The 18,671-nt window shown below is 37.3% G+C and overlaps 1 protein-coding gene and 1 long non-coding RNA gene across 6 annotated transcripts in view; one reads left to right on the top strand and one right to left on the bottom strand.

Annotated features, from left to right (window-relative positions):
* rl (Mitogen-activated protein kinase rl) overlaps positions 1-10,729 on the top strand; it is a 222,494-nt gene extending 211,765 nt beyond the window's left edge. For both annotated transcript variants that reach the window (XM_070212629.1, XM_070212624.1), the window contains one exon: positions 9,667-10,729. In XM_070212629.1, coding sequence (XP_070068730.1) covers positions 9,667-9,792 — 126 coding nt within the window. In that variant the 3' untranslated portion in view covers positions 9,793-10,729. The remainder of the gene's footprint in view (positions 1-9,666) is intronic.
* On the bottom strand, positions 1,753-4,084 carry LOC138912305 (uncharacterized). Of its 4 annotated transcripts, none has more exons than XR_011417826.1 (4): positions 3,187-4,069; positions 2,950-3,127; positions 2,497-2,884; positions 1,762-2,435 (listed from the first exon to the last, which is right to left on the bottom strand). It is a non-coding gene; the product is annotated as an uncharacterized lncRNA (long non-coding RNA). The 4 variants fall into 4 exon arrangements; XR_011417825.1 differs by having other exon boundaries at positions 1,949-2,435; positions 2,950-3,947; positions 4,001-4,084; XR_011417827.1 differs by having other exon boundaries at positions 1,753-2,435; positions 2,497-2,751; positions 2,950-4,069.
* Positions 10,730-18,671: the final 7,942 nt, after the last annotated feature.

Below are 18,671 nucleotides of genomic sequence, written 5' to 3' on the forward strand. Positions count from 1 at the left end.
GATGCCCTATCGGGAAAAGACTCCTCTAGATGCCTTTCAAATATTTTAGGGCACACATTTTTCCATGTATTTTTTGATGCCTGTTCACCGCATCAAGTTGGTTGGGAATAAAGGTGAACAAATTACTTCAATGGTTCATAGGCTTTGGTTGACTCAAATTATGATGGAACCTTAAGGGGGGAGATACAAATAGTGTAATGTATTCCAGCATGGTTTTATTCAAAGTGTGGCCGTCACTGTTTAGTACAAAGATCTCTTATATCGGATTCACTTGGAAAGATATCGATCATATATACTAAATATCTGCTATATAACACGTCCCTTCTAAAGGTTTTCTTCATATTTACAATGTTTACAATTTCAATGATTACCGATTCTGATATTTGACTATTGTTGCCTGTGACCAAGATGCCTTTCTTGGATTCGTGTAATCCCTAATGTATACTTTTTGCCCCTGATTGAGTGATTCTAGACGCTTTCCTTTATAACCTTCTATGTTTTTCTCCTGCTGTTTTAAAATTCTTGAGCTGACTGTGGGTGGACTCATGAGATCAAATCTAGTCTTCAGACTTCTGCCAAAGAAAAGCTTTGCTGGGGTTTCTCCCGTCGTACAATGAGGTGAATTTCGGTAATCTGCTAAGAATCTGTTTGTAATGGTTTCTAAACTTGACAGTCCTTATAGAGTGTTGCTAAAATGGATTTTTTTTAAGACCTTAACGAAAATCTCCTTCTGTCCGTTCGTGGCAGGATGACCTGGGGCGGTTAAAACATGTTTTATACCATTTATTTCCATGAAAGTTTTAAACTCCTGTCATTAAAATTTACGTTCGTTATCAGTGACTAAGACATCTACTAATCCGTACCTACAAAACATTTCTTTTAACTTTTCTACTGTAAAGTTACTTGTAATTTGTTTTGTGATTACAACTTCGCTCCATTTCGAATACGAGTCGACTACAACCATGAAGTAATGACTTCTGATGGGTCCAGCAAAATCAACATGAATTCGTTTCCATACTGAGTCTTCCGGGCTCCATGGAATTAAGAGACTTTTGCTGGAACTATCCATGAGTTTTTGACATGAGTCGCATTTACTAATCATGTACTCTAACCCTGGCCACCATACGTAGTTTCTGGCAAATGCTTTGGTTTTGACAATGCCTAAATGCGATCTGTGTAAGATTCAAGAACTTCCTTATAAAGTTTCTTGTGTACAATGGTACGATATACTCACATCAAACAGCCGTATTCAATTGATAGCTCTATGTGTTTCTGAATCCTTATCCAAGGATTGAATGGTACCTTGTTCTATTGCCTTTATTACTTTTGACAATGTAGAATCACGTCGGGACAGTCTGGCTATGCATTGAAAATTTAAGTTTAAATGATTATGCTGAGTTACGAAGTTCACATAACTACACTCTTCAATCTTTGTTTTTGTTAATGCAACTTGCGGAGTTCTCGATAAACTATCTGCCTCATTCACTGATCCCTTCACATATTCTACACATAAGCCCACCCTGATAAATTTAAAGCCCATCTTTGGATTCGATCTGACGCCATTACAGGCAATCCTTTATACTCGCCAAAAAGAGTTAGTAGAAGCTTGTGATCAGTACACAACGTAAACCTGTTGCCCAGTAGATACTGGCGAAGTTTGTTAACGGAAAAGACAATTGCTAACGCCTCCTTTTCTACAGTGCTGTAATTTCTTTCACTCGACTGAAGAGCTCGCGAAACAACAGCTATTGGCTTTAAAGAACCATCTTCGAACTCGTGTGAAAGAAAGTATTACACGCATCTGTGGTCAGAACTATTTCCAATTCTGGATTGAAGTGTACCAACACGTGATCAGATTTTGACATTGATTCGTCCAACGGAACTCTACACCTTTTCTGAGAAGCTTATAAATTGGATCCATTTTCTCGGAAAATCTATCTATGAACTTGGAATAGTAATTGACTATTCCGGTGAATGCACGCACTTCAGAAATGTTCCTTGGATTTGGTGCGTTCAGCACACACGAAACTCGTTCCTTGTTTTTGCTGAGACCGTCCTTGTCAATATTGAACATGCAATTTTCTTTATTTAAGTGTAACCCTGCTGACTTAAGCTTTCCTAAAACCTTTCGTAATGTGTGTACATGGGATTTCAAATCTAAACCGGTGATGGTTATGTCATCTTGATAAACGACAACATATGGGATGTTTCGAAGCAAAGACTCCATTGTCTTTTGGAATATGGACGCGGCTGTCTTAATGCCCAATGGCAATCTTTTCACCTTAAAGATTCCTACATGTGTGATCCACATGCATAATGACTGAGATTCCGGATCAAGTAATAACTGATTGTATGCTTGAGATAAATCTAGTTTCGTAAAACGTTAGCCTCCCTGCAATGCAGCGAATATCTCGTCAATTCTTGGAAGTGGGTACCTAAACTCATTGAGATATTTGTTAATGGTAACTTTGTAATCTGCACAAACCCTCAATTCACCATTAGGTTTCAGTATGGGAAGAAGAGGGGTCACCCAATCCGAACTATCTACTTGCTCAAGCATGCCTTGGTCTACTAGCTTTCTAATCATTTGCTCTACCTTTGATTTCCACATAAATGGTAAGGGTGTCGGCTTGTGAAAGATAGGTTTAGCATCCTCCGAATGTCGAAGCTTGTGAAAGATAGGTTTGGCATCCTCCGAATGTCGTAGCTTGACTGTTTCACCATGATACGCTCCTAATTCATCTGAAAAAACTGAAGAAAACGCCTTCTGTATTTGATCTACTAGCGTTTTAGTACTTTCACGGCTGTCTATGTCATTGACTTGCAATAATTCGAAATTGAATGCTCGTAAAAAGGATCTTCCTAATAGAGGCATGTTTTTAGACTGGGTCACGACAAAAATAGAGTTGGCATAGAGGTCTTTGAATTTAATTTGTGCAACAAACTCACCTAGAATCCTTATCGGATTACCATTATAATACACATATGGTGTTTCGCACGATTTTAACTTGGTCGTTTTCATTTCTTAAAATAGATCTACAGGGATCAGGTTACAAATTTTATGCCATCCACTTCAACAGTAAGTGTGTTCACTTCCTCTGAACTTTTACTTATGATACTGAAAATACTATAATTAAAAATTTCGTTATGACTATACAGGTGATTTGGACCAGATACAAAGTTTACATTTTTGTCTTTAGTGGCTTTGCATACAGTTGCAAGATGCCCAATTTTGCCACATTTATGACAAGTACTGTCCTTGTATGTGCACTCCTGTGATGAATAATTTTGCCAACCGCATCTTGAACATGGCTGCAGCTTTTTGCCCTTCGTTTACGAAATTGACCATACCGTCTGACCCGGTCCTGCTTTTCTCCATCGTACACGTGTTAGTCGCCAACTTGGTCTCGTACAGTAACGCCTTCCGTAATGCCACATACAGGGATATAGTCTTCCTCGCAAAATCTTTCGAACAGCTCGTTGGGCATTCCGACGATAAACTTGTCTAGAACAAATGCTTCTAGGTGCTGTCCAAAAGTGCAGCTGAGCGCTAGCTTTTGTACCCTTGCAAACCAAATTGCCACCGATTGTTCAGCGAGTTTACGAGCCATAAGAATTGATTGTTGACAGTGTGTACTGGGTGTGTAGCATGGCGCATAGTTCTTTGTAAGTTTTTCTTGTAGGTAATTCTAGGCTGCAGGGACTGTGTAATACACAATAGGCTTCAGAGCCTACTGACTTCAGTAATGTCGCCTTTTTTGAGTCGTCCAACGTGATCGCCATTTCTGTGAAATGTACCTCCAAACGCTCTAGCCACATCAGCCACGTGGATTCTCTCGGTACGAATTCTGGAAAATTCACGGCCTGCATGATGGTGAGGTTAGATTGAGCCATCGCCGGAACTTGAGCGTCTGCGATCTCTTGTTTATTGTCAGGCATTCTCCGTCCTTGTAATACAAGGATGTTATTCACTTTGTAAAATTCGCGTGGTTAACCTTACAACTTAAGGAATTCGTTTTTGTCGTCGCCAATATGTAATGTATTCCAGCATTGTTTTATTCAAAGTGTGGCCGTCACTGTTTAGTACAAAGATCTCTTATATCGGATACACAAGGAAAGATATCGATCGAAAGCTTAACATACGATATATACTAAATCTGCTATATAACATATAAAAACCAAAAAAAAATCAATTTTTTTTTATTATTTATATTGGTTGTATAACGTTTTAAGAATGTGTCATGAAAGTTTCACGAAGAAATTTGAACTATTTTGGAACATATACCAGGATGATGGCACCCATCTTCATTGTGCAGTAGATATATTTCATTACTTTAAATGCGTTTTTCTCGAAACCATGTTTTCCTCAGCTGCGGATCGTGTATCTCAAAAAGTAATGCCTCGATCATCATGCTGCTTTTACGGAAATGTTTGTAATGAAATTGCCCACTGTCTGAACCTACTTTATATAGAAATACGTTGAAGTATTTTTTGTAAAGCAAAAACAACAAGAAAAATAGGAACAAAATTTATTTTTGACTTTAAAAGAGTGCCCCAACCAGAGTTTTTGAGATATTCTATGTAAGTTAGGTTCAGACAGTTTCTTTGGCACCAAAAAATCGACTAACTTTGCGTTTTTTTCTATAAAAACTGGTTGGATGGATTTAATTCAAATCTTTTGAATATTATTAAGTGTCATTTAATTAACATCCACTAATTTTTATAGCCAATACTATCGGCTTATATATCCGTGGCAAAGCGATTGCTGGAACACTATTAAAAAAGGAGTTTTGCGGTGTCCAATGTAGCTCCGCTAAAAATTATCGGATTTCCATTTTGTTTTTACATTTCGCTTAAGAATTAAAAAAACCCGCCCCCTTTGAAGTTCTTTTGAATATTATTAAGTGTAATTTAATTAACATCCACTAATTTTTATAGCCAATACTATCGGCTGATATATCCGTGGCAAAGCGATTGCTGGAACACTTTTAAAAAAGGAGTTTTGCGGTGTCCAATGTAGCTCCGCTAAAAATTATCGGATTTCCATTTTGTTTTACATTTCGCTTAAGAATTAAAAAAACCCGCCCCCTTTGAGGCATTTTTTTTTAATTTTTATTTTTAAAAATTTTTTTCTATAGTCCAAAGTCAAAAATGAGTTTTTCACCTAAAAAATTTGACTGTCGTCTTAAAAATAAAATGTTTAAAGTTAAAAAATAAAAAATCGCTTTATAGGGGGTTTTTTATGCAGAAAAATATGCGACAAATTTGAAAACGATCGGTTCAGCCGTTTAGAAATGCCGATGAACACGCACTTTCAAAACGTGGTTTCGAGAAAAACGCACTTAACACAATTTTATGCCCATAGGGCATAAACACTGTCGGCGTGTGTAATTTGTTTTCAATTATTTTCCCATTAATTTTTCGATCGTTCCTATGGCAGCTATATGATAATATCATAATGATATAGTTGCTGATTTTTATCAAATTGAAATTCGGATATATTTAAAAAGAGTCATATCCTAGAGTAGAAGAGTATACAGTAAAAACCAAAGAAGCTAGAATTTATTTTTTATTACTTTTCCATTAATTTTTCGATCGTTCCTAGTCGTCCGATTTTTTTATTTATTTAATTCGAAATTCAGAAATATTTAAAAAATAACATCCCCAAGGGTAGGAGGAAATATTTTTTTTCGATTCTTCCTATGGTAGCTATAAGATATAGTTGTCCGATCCGGTCGGTTCCCACTTATAAACTACCTGCAATAAAAAGAAGACTTTTTGGAAAGTTTTTTTGGGACTAGTTTACGTAGAAACGGACGGACAGACTGACATGTCTAGATCGACTCGTCTAGTGATGCTGATCAAGAACAAGTTGCAAACTTCTGACTGAAATCATAATACCCTCTGCACGGGTATAATGATCAGCTATAGTATGGGGCTTAGTCTCCTACAACTTTGTGTGGTCCCGTCTATCGTATTGAAGTCACTAATGACAGCAGAGTCTTATTAATAACAAGAGAGAACGCTATAGTCGGGTTGGTGTCCCGACTATCTAATACCCAGCTAAAGGGAGTGCGAGCGCTGTACTCGGGTTAGTCTCCCGACTATCTAATAATCGTAACTCAGCTAAAGGGAGTGCGAGAGAGATAGATATACAAACAATTTTGATTGCGTATAACATTTTAATGAATGGTCGGACTTGAAACATGTCTTCTACATTTCGATAGGTATATATATATACAACAAAAATGCATTTATACTTCTCGGAAATCTTTAAAGATGTGGGCGCAGGACACATTTTAAAATCGTTAGCGGGCGATTGTGGGCGTTAGAGGGGGCGCTCGGGTGAAATAAGCTTGCGCTGCGTAGGAGGCCCAAGAATATGTGTGGAAAATTTCAACCTTCTAGCTTTTGTAGTTTCCGAGATCTCATCGTTCATACAGACGGACATGGCTAGATCGACTCGGCTAGTGACCCTGATTAAGAATATATATATATACTTTATGGGGTCGGAAACGCTTCCTTCTAGCTGTTTCATACTTTTGCACAAATACAATATACCCTTTTTCTCTACGAGTAACGGGTATAAAAATTCATTGAAGTATTTAGAAAAAATGTAGTTATACCCGTTACTCGTAGAGTAAAAGGGTATATTGTATTCGTGCAAAAGTATGTAACAGGGAGAAGGAAGCGTTTCCGACCCCATAAAGTATATATATTCTTGATCAGGATCACTAGCCGAGTCGATCTAGCCATGTCCGTCTGTCCGTCTGTCTGTCCGTCTGTCCGTCTGTCTGTCTGTATGAACGCTGAGATCTCGGAAACTATAAAAGCTAGAGGATTGACATTCTGCATGCAGATTTTAGGAGTTCCTACGCAGCGCAAGTTTGTTTTAAAATGGTGCCACGCCCCCTATAACGCCCACAATCGTTTATATACGATTTTAAAAATTTTCATATTTTGGTATAAAAATTCATTGAAGTATTTAGAAAAAATGTAGTTATACCCGTTACTCCGTAGAGTAAAAGGGTATATTGTATTCGTGCAAAAGTATGTAACAGGGAGAAGGAAGCGTTTCCGACCCCATAAAGTATATATATTCTTGATCAGGATCACTAGCCGAGTCGATCTAGCCATGTCCGTCTGTCCGTCTGTCCGTCTGTCTGTCCGTCTGTCCGTCTGTCTGTCTGTATGAACGCTGAGATCTCGGAAACTATAAAAGCTAGAGGATTGACATTCTGCATGCAGATTTTAGGAGTTCCTACGCAGCGCAAGTTTGTTTTAAAATGGTGCCACGCCCCCTCTAACGCCCACAATCGTTTATATACGATTTTAAAAATTTTCATATTTTGGAAAAGTAAAAATGCAGTTTTATTGTGTTTATCAATACCTATCGAAATGTAGAAGAAATTTTTCAAATCGGACCATTCGTTAAAAAGTTATGCGTGATCAAAGTTTTCCATCTATATCTCCATCTCCCTCGCACTTCCTTTACCTGAGTAACGGGTATCTGATAGTCGGGGCACCCGACTATAACGTTCTCTCTTGTTTTTGAATACAAACAATTCCAAATTTTAAAAAGTATGAAAATAAGTTGAAAAAATTTTTAAATTTATAAATTTTTAAAAAAATGTATTTATTTATTTATAATTATTAACAATATCATGGAATTTTCGATTATGTACCTATTATTTTTCACACCCAAAATGGGATATATCACTGACATTCTTTTCCCTTATTTTTTTAAGTATTGTTCTTACGAGTTTTTCTTTATATTTAAGAAGTGCATCAACTAAAAAAATATTAGATTCCAGATAGGCCACCACAAGTTGTCTCTTTTATTTTTGACATGACTACATGTACACTACTGTTCAAAATAATAAGTACACACGTTATAGTTATTGAGGCCAGACCTCCCAAACCTTTTTATTTGAAAAGGTCATTCTGTTCTGCAATATTTAGGGCAGGTTTCTCGAGTCCCTGTCAAAGTCCCTGATAGCTATCTGTTCGAAAAACTTAAAAAACTTTTCTCGACACCTTTAATTTATCTGAACGAAAAACAATTGCAGAGTGCTGTTGGCGCACAGAACGTGCTGTAAAGCGCAAAAAATGGCGTGATTTGATTATTCTATCAGCTGTTTGAGTATAATTCAAAGGCAAAGTCAGCTGTGATTTCGTTTCTTCTTCTTAGTTGGCTTTGGGAAATCTGCTGTCGTTTTATCGAGTCAAAAACGCTTAACAGGGACTCCGAGTCCCTGTCAAAGTTAGCTCTCACATTTATGCTCGAGGAAGACAAAATGCCTTAGAAGGGACTTTATCTGCCCTTAAATAAACAATGGATACAGTAAGACCTGTCTAATCCATGTTAGCCCTACATTTGTGAAAGGTCGGTTTTTGTGTGGTCAAAATAAAAAGTACACTTGTGTTACTTATAATTTTTTAAAATATTAAATCTAGAATGGGGCTACGGTTAGTATTTTATCTTAGGTTAGGATCATGTTTATAAGAAGTCTGGGCCAATTGGACGATCCAAAAAGTTTCCAAGCCTGGATTTGGTTGCTTCAAAGTCATCATCCATGTTAAAATCTGATTTGCAGCTTAAAAGGAACTTTAACACTTAAGTATGGCTTGTGATTCCATAAATTCTTTAAAAATACTACTCCTTATAAATAAAATCGATTTGGAAAAAAATTAGTACTTACACCGTAAAAAATGGGGTCGATTCCTTTTCGGCAACATAAATCAAAAATCGACAAATGAGACAACAAGTCACGTTTGGGAAAAATGACGCTGCCTCCGTACATTTTAACTCCTTGTTAAACCTCTTAGTGCTTAAGGATAAAAAAAGATCTTGCAAACAATAAAAATTATTTTAAAAAACAAAAATTTTCTTGTAGACGAACATCTTAAGATTATACAAAAAAGAGTTTAGGTCAATCGGACAAAAACTTTAGAAGTTATGCTAAAACTAGTACCCTAACCTGTAAGACTTTAGGTACGTAAGTGCGTATTTCTCGGAACCACGTTTTGAAAGTCCGTGATCATCGCCATTTCTAAACGGCTCAACCGATCATTTTCAAATTAGTCGCATATTTTTTTGCATAAAAAAAGCCCGCCCCCTGGGAAGCGTTTTTTTTTATTTTTTAACTATAAATATTTTTTTTAAGCCCTAAGTTAAATTTTTTATGTGAAAAACGAATTATTGAATTAAGAAGGGGCAAAAAAAAATTCTTTTAAAAAAAATTTTAAATCGCGCTACCCATGGGGCGGTTTTTTTTTCTTAAGCAAAATAAAAGCAGAATGGAAATCCAATAATTTTTGGAGGAAATACAGTGATCACCGCAAAACGTCTTTTTTATTAATAGTGTTCCAGCAATCGCTTTGCCACCGATATATTAGCCGATAGTATCGGCTATAAAAATTAGATGTTATTTAAATGAAACTTTAAAATATATAATTGGTTTGAATTAAATCACTCCAACCCGGTTTTATAGAAAAAAAAAGTCAAATACGCTATTGTGGGACTTAAAAAATTAATGTATTGCCTGATATTCCGTTAAACTAATTGTCTTTTAATTACTTCCCTTACCTAGTATTAAAATAATTTTATTTTGCAGACTTTGAAGCATGCCATTAATAATTTTTAAATATGTTTTTAACATTTAGCCTGTTGCTGAAGTGCCGTTTCGGATAAATATGGAAAATGATGACATATCTCGAGATGCCTTGAAGTCATTGATTTTCGAAGAAACTTTAAAATTTAAGGAACGACAACCGGAAAATACACTTTAAAAAATTTCAGTAAATGCAATTGCTCTGTTTATGTATCATTTAGGGTCTTTTTCTCATGTTCATGATGTCCACGAAACGATTTTGATTCTATTCGTCCACGAAAGATTACAGTGAATAAGGAGATCCACATTATAAATATCAAATTAACATAATAAGATTTGACCGATTTCTTAATGGTTGCAAATTTTAAATCTAATTATGATTTTATGAAATTTTTGTTTGGCGATTCATATGAAAATTTTTTCTTGAACTACAATGTGAGTTTTGAGCTGTAAGTCCCCCTGACTACCGTAAGAAAAAATATTTTTTGTACGTCGATATATATATTACTGTGAAGGTGAGAAATTGGCCCTTAGTCTTTAATAAAAAATTGTGATTTACGTATTATATATAACACTTTCTTATTATTTTAAATAGTAAGGGCTAGTACTCAACCCAACAAAAAGTCGGCCAAAACAAAAAATTTCATATGATAGCAAATTTTTTGACGTTTTTTTTATATGAAGTTTTTTGTATTGGACGACTTTTTGTTGGGTTGTGTACTAGCCCTAAATCATTTTTAGGCTAATGAATGTAAGCAAAAAACACTAAATTAGATATGAATATAAAAATTTGCCAAAAACTTTAACTGGCAGCAGCAAAATGTTGACCTGAAATACAATGTATCTAAATCCTTTTATATATAAAAAATTTAATATAAACATCTAACCAAACATTATTACTAACATATTTTGTTTAGGTGGTAAAGTTATCTGGTAAACAATATTTAGAGGTCGCTAAGAAATTCTTTTTATTAAAAGTATTGGATATATGCATTCGCAACCTTATTAGTAAATGACTAAGATTTAAAATGTATTTTAACTAAAAAGTATTAATGTGGGCACGTCGAAATTGTAATTTTTAATTAATTTGAAATAATAAAAGTAATTAAACATAATTTTTAGTTTTTTTTAATATTTACCAAAATTGTAAATTATTATCGACGCATATAATAAAAAACTGCGAAAAACTATTTCCATGTTTTGCTGAGGTAAGTATTTGTAGGATCACTCTCTTAGGTAGAATCCTCTTAGAATCCTCACAGAAATTTCTTGCATTTAAATTGTCATTACCATTCGAATTTATTTTACCATACGATTTTTATAGGGTAGAGGCTAGTATATTTTTTGGCAGAATTTTGCAACGCAGTGAATAAGGTGCTTCCGACTATAAAGTATATATATTCTTGATCAACACCAATAGCCAACTCTATCTAGCCATGTCCGGTTATATGCGAACTTATTAACAATGCAATGAAGTAGTTAGGGTAGTAGTTAGTTTTCTTTTCCGAATGTTTCTGTGGGAGAAATGAAGTTTTTGTAATAAGGCTCGATTTAACTTAACCTGGAATAGAAAACAAGAAAGGAAGCTTGCTTCGGCAAGTCGAAGTGTACACACCCTTGCAGTTATATTAAGTACCAAAAGTTTAGACCTCACTCGATTGGTGCTGTTCCTGGGATTTTGAAAAATATTACCTATTAAATTGTTCAAAAATTAAAAGGCCTACTTCCTACAAAGTTTTATATATTTTTTGAGAGTACTTCAATGGGAGCCATAAGATATAGTCGTCCGATCCGGCGCGTTCTAACATATGTATTACCTGCAATAGAAAGAAGACTTTTGGGAAAGTTTCATCGCGATAGCTTTAAAACTGAGGGACTAGTTCGCATAGAAACGGACAGACGGACATGGCTAGATGGACTCGGCTATTGATGCTGATAAAGAATATATATACTTCATGTGGTCGGAAACGTCTCCTTCACTGCGTTGCAAACATCTGACTGAAATTATAATACCCTCTGCAAGGGTATAAAAATGAACTTTATATGTATCCAATAAGAATGAGCGAAATGGACATTGATACAATGATACATTTATATATAAAATGTATAACATACTTTTATATTTTTGTATTTTTAGTAAAATATGATATAAAAAATGTAATTATTCCATTCTTGCCCAAGTCTCCAACAACTCCAGAGAGCGTTCGTTTAAGGGGGGAAATACAACTGAAAATTTATTTTTTTCGAAAAATTTTTTTTTTCCTTAATGTACTCTAAATATGTCTGGGAATAAGCCTTTAAAAGCATAAAATGTCCGGTACTTATTTTCAAAGTAATACGCAATTTAGTGAGTGCGTGTCAAATAGCTGAAATGCACAAAGGTAAACTTTAAACGCTTCTACTGAAAAGTCGTGTTTTCAAAGTCGCCGTGCAATGTACAGGTCAGAGATTTCATTTTAATCGAATTTTAATTTTTGCTTTATGTTTGAAATAAAATTTTCCACAACATGAATAAAAGGATTTTTTATATTTGTTTGTTATAACATGTTTTTTTTACGAACAAAGTCAAAAAAAAGTGTGTCTTTTGAAAATAATTTTTCCAACTTCATTTTTTTACATATGAAATAATTCATGCTGTGCGCTGTATCTCTAAGATTAATGCCCAGTTGCTGTTTTTTGTTTTAGACGTGATCCTGGGCCTGGAGACTGCACAACACAAAGTTCATCCCTCAAAACAAGACTCCACATTATTGATCATAAATGGGCTTAATTACAATATTTTTTAAAAAACTTGACTGATTTTCATTGCCCAATAATTTTCTAATAACATGCAAAAAGAATCGCTAAGATTAATTTAATTCCCTACTTGCAATCCACTCCCAAAGATAGGCCTCATTTTAGGCCTTTTAGGGCCGCTTTCTCGAGTCCCTGTCAAAGTCCCTGATAGCTATCTGTTCGAAAAACTTAAATACCAGATAAACTGTTCGTAAAAGCAAATCCGCTTTCTCGACTGCTTTAATTTATCTGAACGAGAAACAATTACAGAGTGCTGTTAACGCACTGTAAAGTGCAAGAAATGGCATGCTTCGATTATTTCATCAGCTGTTTGGGTATAATTCAAAGGAAAAGTCAACTGTGATTTCGTTTCTTCTTCATAGTTGGCTTTGGGAAATCAGCTGTCATTCTATCGAGCCGAAAACGCTTAACAGGGACTCCGAGTCCCTGTCAAAGTTAGCTCTCACATTTATGCTCGAGAAAGCCAAAATGCCTTAGCAGGGACTTTATCTGTTCGAGAAATGTTAGCCGGCACTCGAGAAACCGGCCCTTAATTGTATTTCCCCCCTTAATGCAGGGGTGTTCATTCCTATGGCACACGAGCACAATTGTTGTTGTAATAGCACTAAGCATACGGCAGTGCACTCGCAATGCTTGCCTATGCACACCCCGAGTCCTCTTTGTGTCGCTGTCCTTAATATATAAGAGCGAGCTAGGCCAACAACAAATTCCATTGAAGTTTTTTTTTCTCCTCAACTCACAATGCAAAGTGTTGTTGTCTTTTTCATGACTGTGTGCGACTTGTTACTCGCATGCGTGTGTTTTTCCTTTAATGGTGTTTGCAACTGCGCTACCATAAGGCAGTTTTGAGCACCCCTGCTTTAATGTTTGAAGATAAAAACGTCATGAGCCTATTTGTTATGACCAAAGGAAATTCTCCACAACGCTTTTTCAAAAAAGTATACGTATCAAGCTCATTTTCGTACTGAATTTTTTCTTCAGACAAGATAATTGGCTTAATTGAAAATAATATTGAAGAGCAAAATCGTAATTATCTGATTGATGCCACTTTTAAAGTTTGTCCATTTGGAGATTTTAAACAACTTTTAATAATTTACATAAAACATATGCAGAGATAAATTATATCTCTTAAATGAACTTAAATAGATTATTGTATTTTTTTCATTGCTTTAGATTTTTTTTTTAACGGTATTTTATTTATCGAATCTTCTCTCTTGGATACTAACGACAAGTTTGCAAATCTTAATCTAGTTTATATATTTTAATAATTTACAAATTAATTTTTTAGAATAACGGCCCTAACTATTGCTGCTGGGTGGGAGCCGGAGTCGTGTATAGCTTGTGGTCCAGATTACAGACCCCGCAAGGTCATTAGGATGGGCCTGGAGCTTGAGATTATACATTGCTTTCGCTTTGTCGAGTTCGTCTTTAATTAAGCCTATGTTTAGATCTTTATGAATATTTTCATTCCGTATATACCACGGTGCTCCTGTTATAGTTCTCAATATCTTTGATTGAGCTCTCTGGATTATTTCTAAATTGCTGGCACATGCGTTTCCAAATTGGTTTTAGGACTGCAGGTATGCCTGTTTTAGGGTAAAAGTAACATGTTTACATTTTTGTTCATTAACGTTTATGCGCCAGTCTGCTAGCCATTGTTCTAGAAGCACGAGGTGATCTGCTAGGTGTTGCGTTGCTCTAAGAGGACATTTAGACCGACTTAGGATGGCAGTATCATAAGCGAAAGTTGATGTTGTTGTGAGAGTGGATGTCCAGAAAGACAGCAGAGCAATATTCTCGCCTTTCAAATGCATTTCGTATCTCGGATGTTATCCGGTTCACTTGTTCAATAGTTCCGTGTTTTTCACGAAATCCGAATTGGTGCATTGGTATTGCATTGTGGGCTTGTAAGTATTGCTTGATGCGACTGATGAGCAGCTTTTCAAATATCTTTGAAAGGCACGGCAGAAGGCTGATTGGCCTATATGACGATGGCTGGGACTTGTCCTTTCCGGCTTTATGGATCAATATGATGACAGACTTCCTCCATTGTTAAGGATAATATCCCAAATTCATCATGCTGTTAAATATTATGGTTAGAAGATGTATTGCACAGTTTGGCAGTTCTACAATCATTTTTGGGGTGATGAGATCGTGACCCGGCGCTTTCTTTTTGTCTTGGGACTGTATGATTCTTGTAACTTCTTCTGGATGGAATATAATTTGCGGGCTAGTTTCAGGATTGGATATTATTGGCAGCACAAAGCTATTCGTTGCAGGAAGTGGTTTGAAGACATTTTCTAACTGCTGTTATCTGTACTGCTGTTGCTTGGATATAAGCCGTAGCGAATGATGGCATCTCGTGCCTAATGCAATTCTTTATCAGAATTCCAGTACCTCCATGAGCCTTCCCATCAGGATGATTTGTCGAATAAAATGTATAGCCAGTAAGATGAAAATAGTTTTTATTTTTTAAGTGATAGTCTATTTACACTGGGGTGGAGTTATGGAGTTATGGGGTTATTGACATAACCCTGTTTTTTTTACATAGGATGTGTATAGGCAACTAGATGTGGGCAAAAGTGGGGTACTTTTAGGGTCTTTGGTATTTCGGAGTATTTTTTTGTATATTTCGGTATATTTTGTATTTATTTCCTATCGTTGAAGGTCCATCCCTAGTCAAATAAACAACACAAACAACAAACACTAGATGTCATTACTTGATATTTGGAGTTAACCAAGTGGAAACACGTTTTTGGAGTAATCGGGTTATAGGCTCACTCGATAGGTTACCCCACACAGTGTGACTAGACTATTAGTCTCTGATATGAGCATGGCGTCAATGTCATATTGATCAAGGAACTGCATAAGCTCGTATTTGTGCTGCGAAATGCCATTCGCATTCCAGAAAGATATTTTAAGAGTAATCATCTAAGATTTTTGTTTAACTAGAAGCTCCAGTAGGAGATTTGCTGCATTGCTCCCATTGTTTTTGTTATAGTTTCCAGCATTAATTCTATACCACTAGGAAATTGGGATGTGTTTACGCAGATACTTACCGAAGTATGTTTTGATGCCTGTTGCTCAAACAATCCTGGAATGGTTAAGACCCGTTGTTGTAGCTCAGCGCCTGAGCAAAAAAGACTCCCGGTGATGGCTGGATTTCTAGCTGCAGTTATTTTTTGGTTAGGCGGTTTTTTCATCTGCTTATAAATACGACAACCTCTGTAGTTGGCCACGTGGCCACAGTTGCTAGGACTGATTGTTCGATGAAGAACGTCGGTAAGAACGCTAGCGATTTCCGCTTGCATCCGCTGCATTCCAGTTGCCAGCAGAGTTAGCTGGGCAGTTAAGATTACAAATGCTTGCTGTAAGTGGTCGCCTTGATATCTGCCTCGTTCCTTGTTGAGGGTTGCTAGTTGATGCTCCAAATTTCTGATGCGGTTATCAGTGGATGACTTGGTTTTCCTGACTACGTTTATTGTAGAATCCAAGATCGACGTTTGGTTTTTGAGTAGCATCATCAACACGTCTTCTCTAGATTTCACTTCATTTATGATCTTGGCATTGTCGTCTGCGTACCTGGCGTCCAGTACGCCAAATAGTGAGTTAGCCAAGTTACGTACTATCAACAGCGATCAACAGCAGCGCCAGTAGGACTGAGACTGTTCTGCCCATCACTACTTTTTCGACGTACAGGTGGCTCATCAGGTTCCAGACGGGATTCCGCTTCGGACCTTTGGCGCTTGCCACCGCTCTCTTCTGGGAATAATGGTGCCAACCGAGTAATGGGCCTCTTAAATATCCCAGATGCTGTTTTTACATCAACAACCCGAACGCGATTATCCGCACCATGATAAGTTTTAATTACTCTTCCCAGTGGCCAATTCATTACTGGTAAATTATCTTCTTTTACCACCACCATTAGTTTTGTGCTTCTGTCTTCCACTTGTGCCGAGCCTGAAGCTCTTGTAAGTACTCGGCTGACCATTGGTTCCAGAATAAATGTGTCAGCCTGGAAACCAATTCCCAGCGCTTTACAAGTGAATTTGGCTTGCGATCGGCATTAATGTCAGGTGGAGCCATTAGTGGTTCGCCAATTAGGAAGTGTCCTGGACTGAGGGCCGCCATGTCTGTGGGATCATTTGATATAGGTGTAATTGGTTTAAGATTGCTTTAGCTTCGACTATTACTGTGTTTAACTCTTCAAACGTCAATGATGCCGTAGAGCTGGTTGTCAATAACAGTTTTTTGGCGGATTTTACGGCTGCCTCCCAGAGGCCTCCGAATGATGGTGCTCGTGGCGGTATGAATTTAAAGTCAACTTGTCTTCTGCTACATTGACTTATAATCTGATCTATAGCCCTTTCCGTGAAGATTGTCGTTTCCAATTCCTTAAGCTGGTTGTTAGCACCAACAAAATTGGTTGCGTTATCGCAATGGATTGTCTGACATCTGCCGCGGCGGCTCAGAAATCTCCTTAAGGCCGGCAAGAATGCCTTTGTGGTTAAATCGCTTACTAATTCAAGATGCACTGCCTTTGTGGAGAAACAGCAAAACACGACGATGTATGCTTCGTCGGGTCTTTTTCCTCGGATTTTGTGATGAATCCAAAAGGGACCACAATAGTCTACGCCGGACTTTAAAAATGGGCGTGCTTGTGTGACTCGTTCAGCTGGGAGGTCTCCCATGATCTGTTGCATCAGCTTGGGCCTTGCTCTAGTGCATCTCACACAGTTGTGAATAATGCTTCTGGACATGATCTTTTCGTTGAGAATCCAGTACTGTTGTCGCACGATTGCTCGTAGTGCTTGAGCCCCGCAATGCATGTGATCCTCATGCGTCTCTCGTAGCAACATTTTTACAATAGGATCATTATACGGCAATAGAATCTGATGCTTAGATTCGTAGGTAAGTGCAGAGTTTTCTAGCTTTCCTCCAACTCTTATAAGGCCATCATTGCCAAGTATGGGAAATAGTGAAACTAGTCGATTTTTCTTGTCCACCGTCCTATAGCGCTGCAGCTGGCTTAACTCTGCAGCAATTCTTTTGCAGTTCCGAGGTGAGTATCGTTGATGTTAGCGATCTGTTCGATTTGTAGCAGAACCGTAACATGTACGCCACTATTCGCTGGAATTTGTAGAACGAATTATTGTGCTTACAGCTGCAGATCTCTTCCCCGATTGTGGTTGGGGAGATCGGCAAACTTATATATTTTGTCCTCCTTTCCAGATCGCTCGGCTTGAGGTCCGGAGTGCTGGTCCACTGGCTTGACGATCCATGTAGAAATAGTAGCCCATAGAACCACAGATTATGGTCGCCTAACTTGCTGGCGAGGATGCCTCTTGACAGAGCGTCAGCTGCATTGTTCGCAGATGAAACGTGACGCCATTGCGCTTGGCTTGTTATTGCCTGAATTTTGTCTATTCTATGGGCCACAAATGTGTGATAGGTAGATGCTGAGCATTAATCTATGATAATACCACCATGGAATCACTCCAGTAGTATCCTGTCACGCTGCTATCGAACGATAGGTCCTTTCTTTCTAACACTGCAGCACATAGTTCCAATCGGGGTAGTGTCTGCTGAGCCTTTGGAGCTACTCGTGATTTCGAACAGAGTAACCTAACTGAGACCTGGTTATTTTTGTATGTTGCCCGAACGTAGATTGCTGCTGCGTACGCACGTTCCGATGCATCAAGAAAGGTGTGTAGCTCTTGGGTGACTGGAATTTTTCCATCATATATGTGACGAGGAATCGTTATCGTATCCAGGGTTAAAAGACCATCCCGGTAATTTTTCCATTCTGTTTGAAGATCCCCCGGTAACTCATCATCCCACTCAAGTTTGGTTTCCCTTGCTGTAAAAAAGATTTTTGCTTTTACTACAACTGGTGCAAATAACCCTAAGGGGTCAAAAATTTGTGCCAACTCCGAGCAGACAACTCTTTTCGTAATCTTGGTCGAGTGGCTCTTTTGAGTCCTTCCGCATAGATGATCTTTCTTAGGCATCCAAATGAGACCCAGCGTTTTTACGCTATAAGGTTCAAACGATTCATCTAGTTTGACATCACTAACAATGTCTTCCTTGGGAATTCCTTGTAACAATTGTTCGTTGTTTGAGCACCATTTTCGGAGTTTAAATCCATTCGGAACTAGGATTTTATTTAGCTTATCGCGAATTTGTTTGCTTTCGGCAATTGAATTAGAGCCAGTGAGGCAGTCGTCCACGTAGAGTTTACCTGATCCCAAGAGGTAAGTG

The sequence above is a fragment of the Drosophila takahashii genome, chromosome 2R (genome assembly GCF_030179915.1).
Source record: "Drosophila takahashii strain IR98-3 E-12201 chromosome 2R, DtakHiC1v2, whole genome shotgun sequence".
Classification (NCBI taxonomy): Eukaryota; Metazoa; Arthropoda; class Insecta; order Diptera; family Drosophilidae; genus Drosophila; species Drosophila takahashii.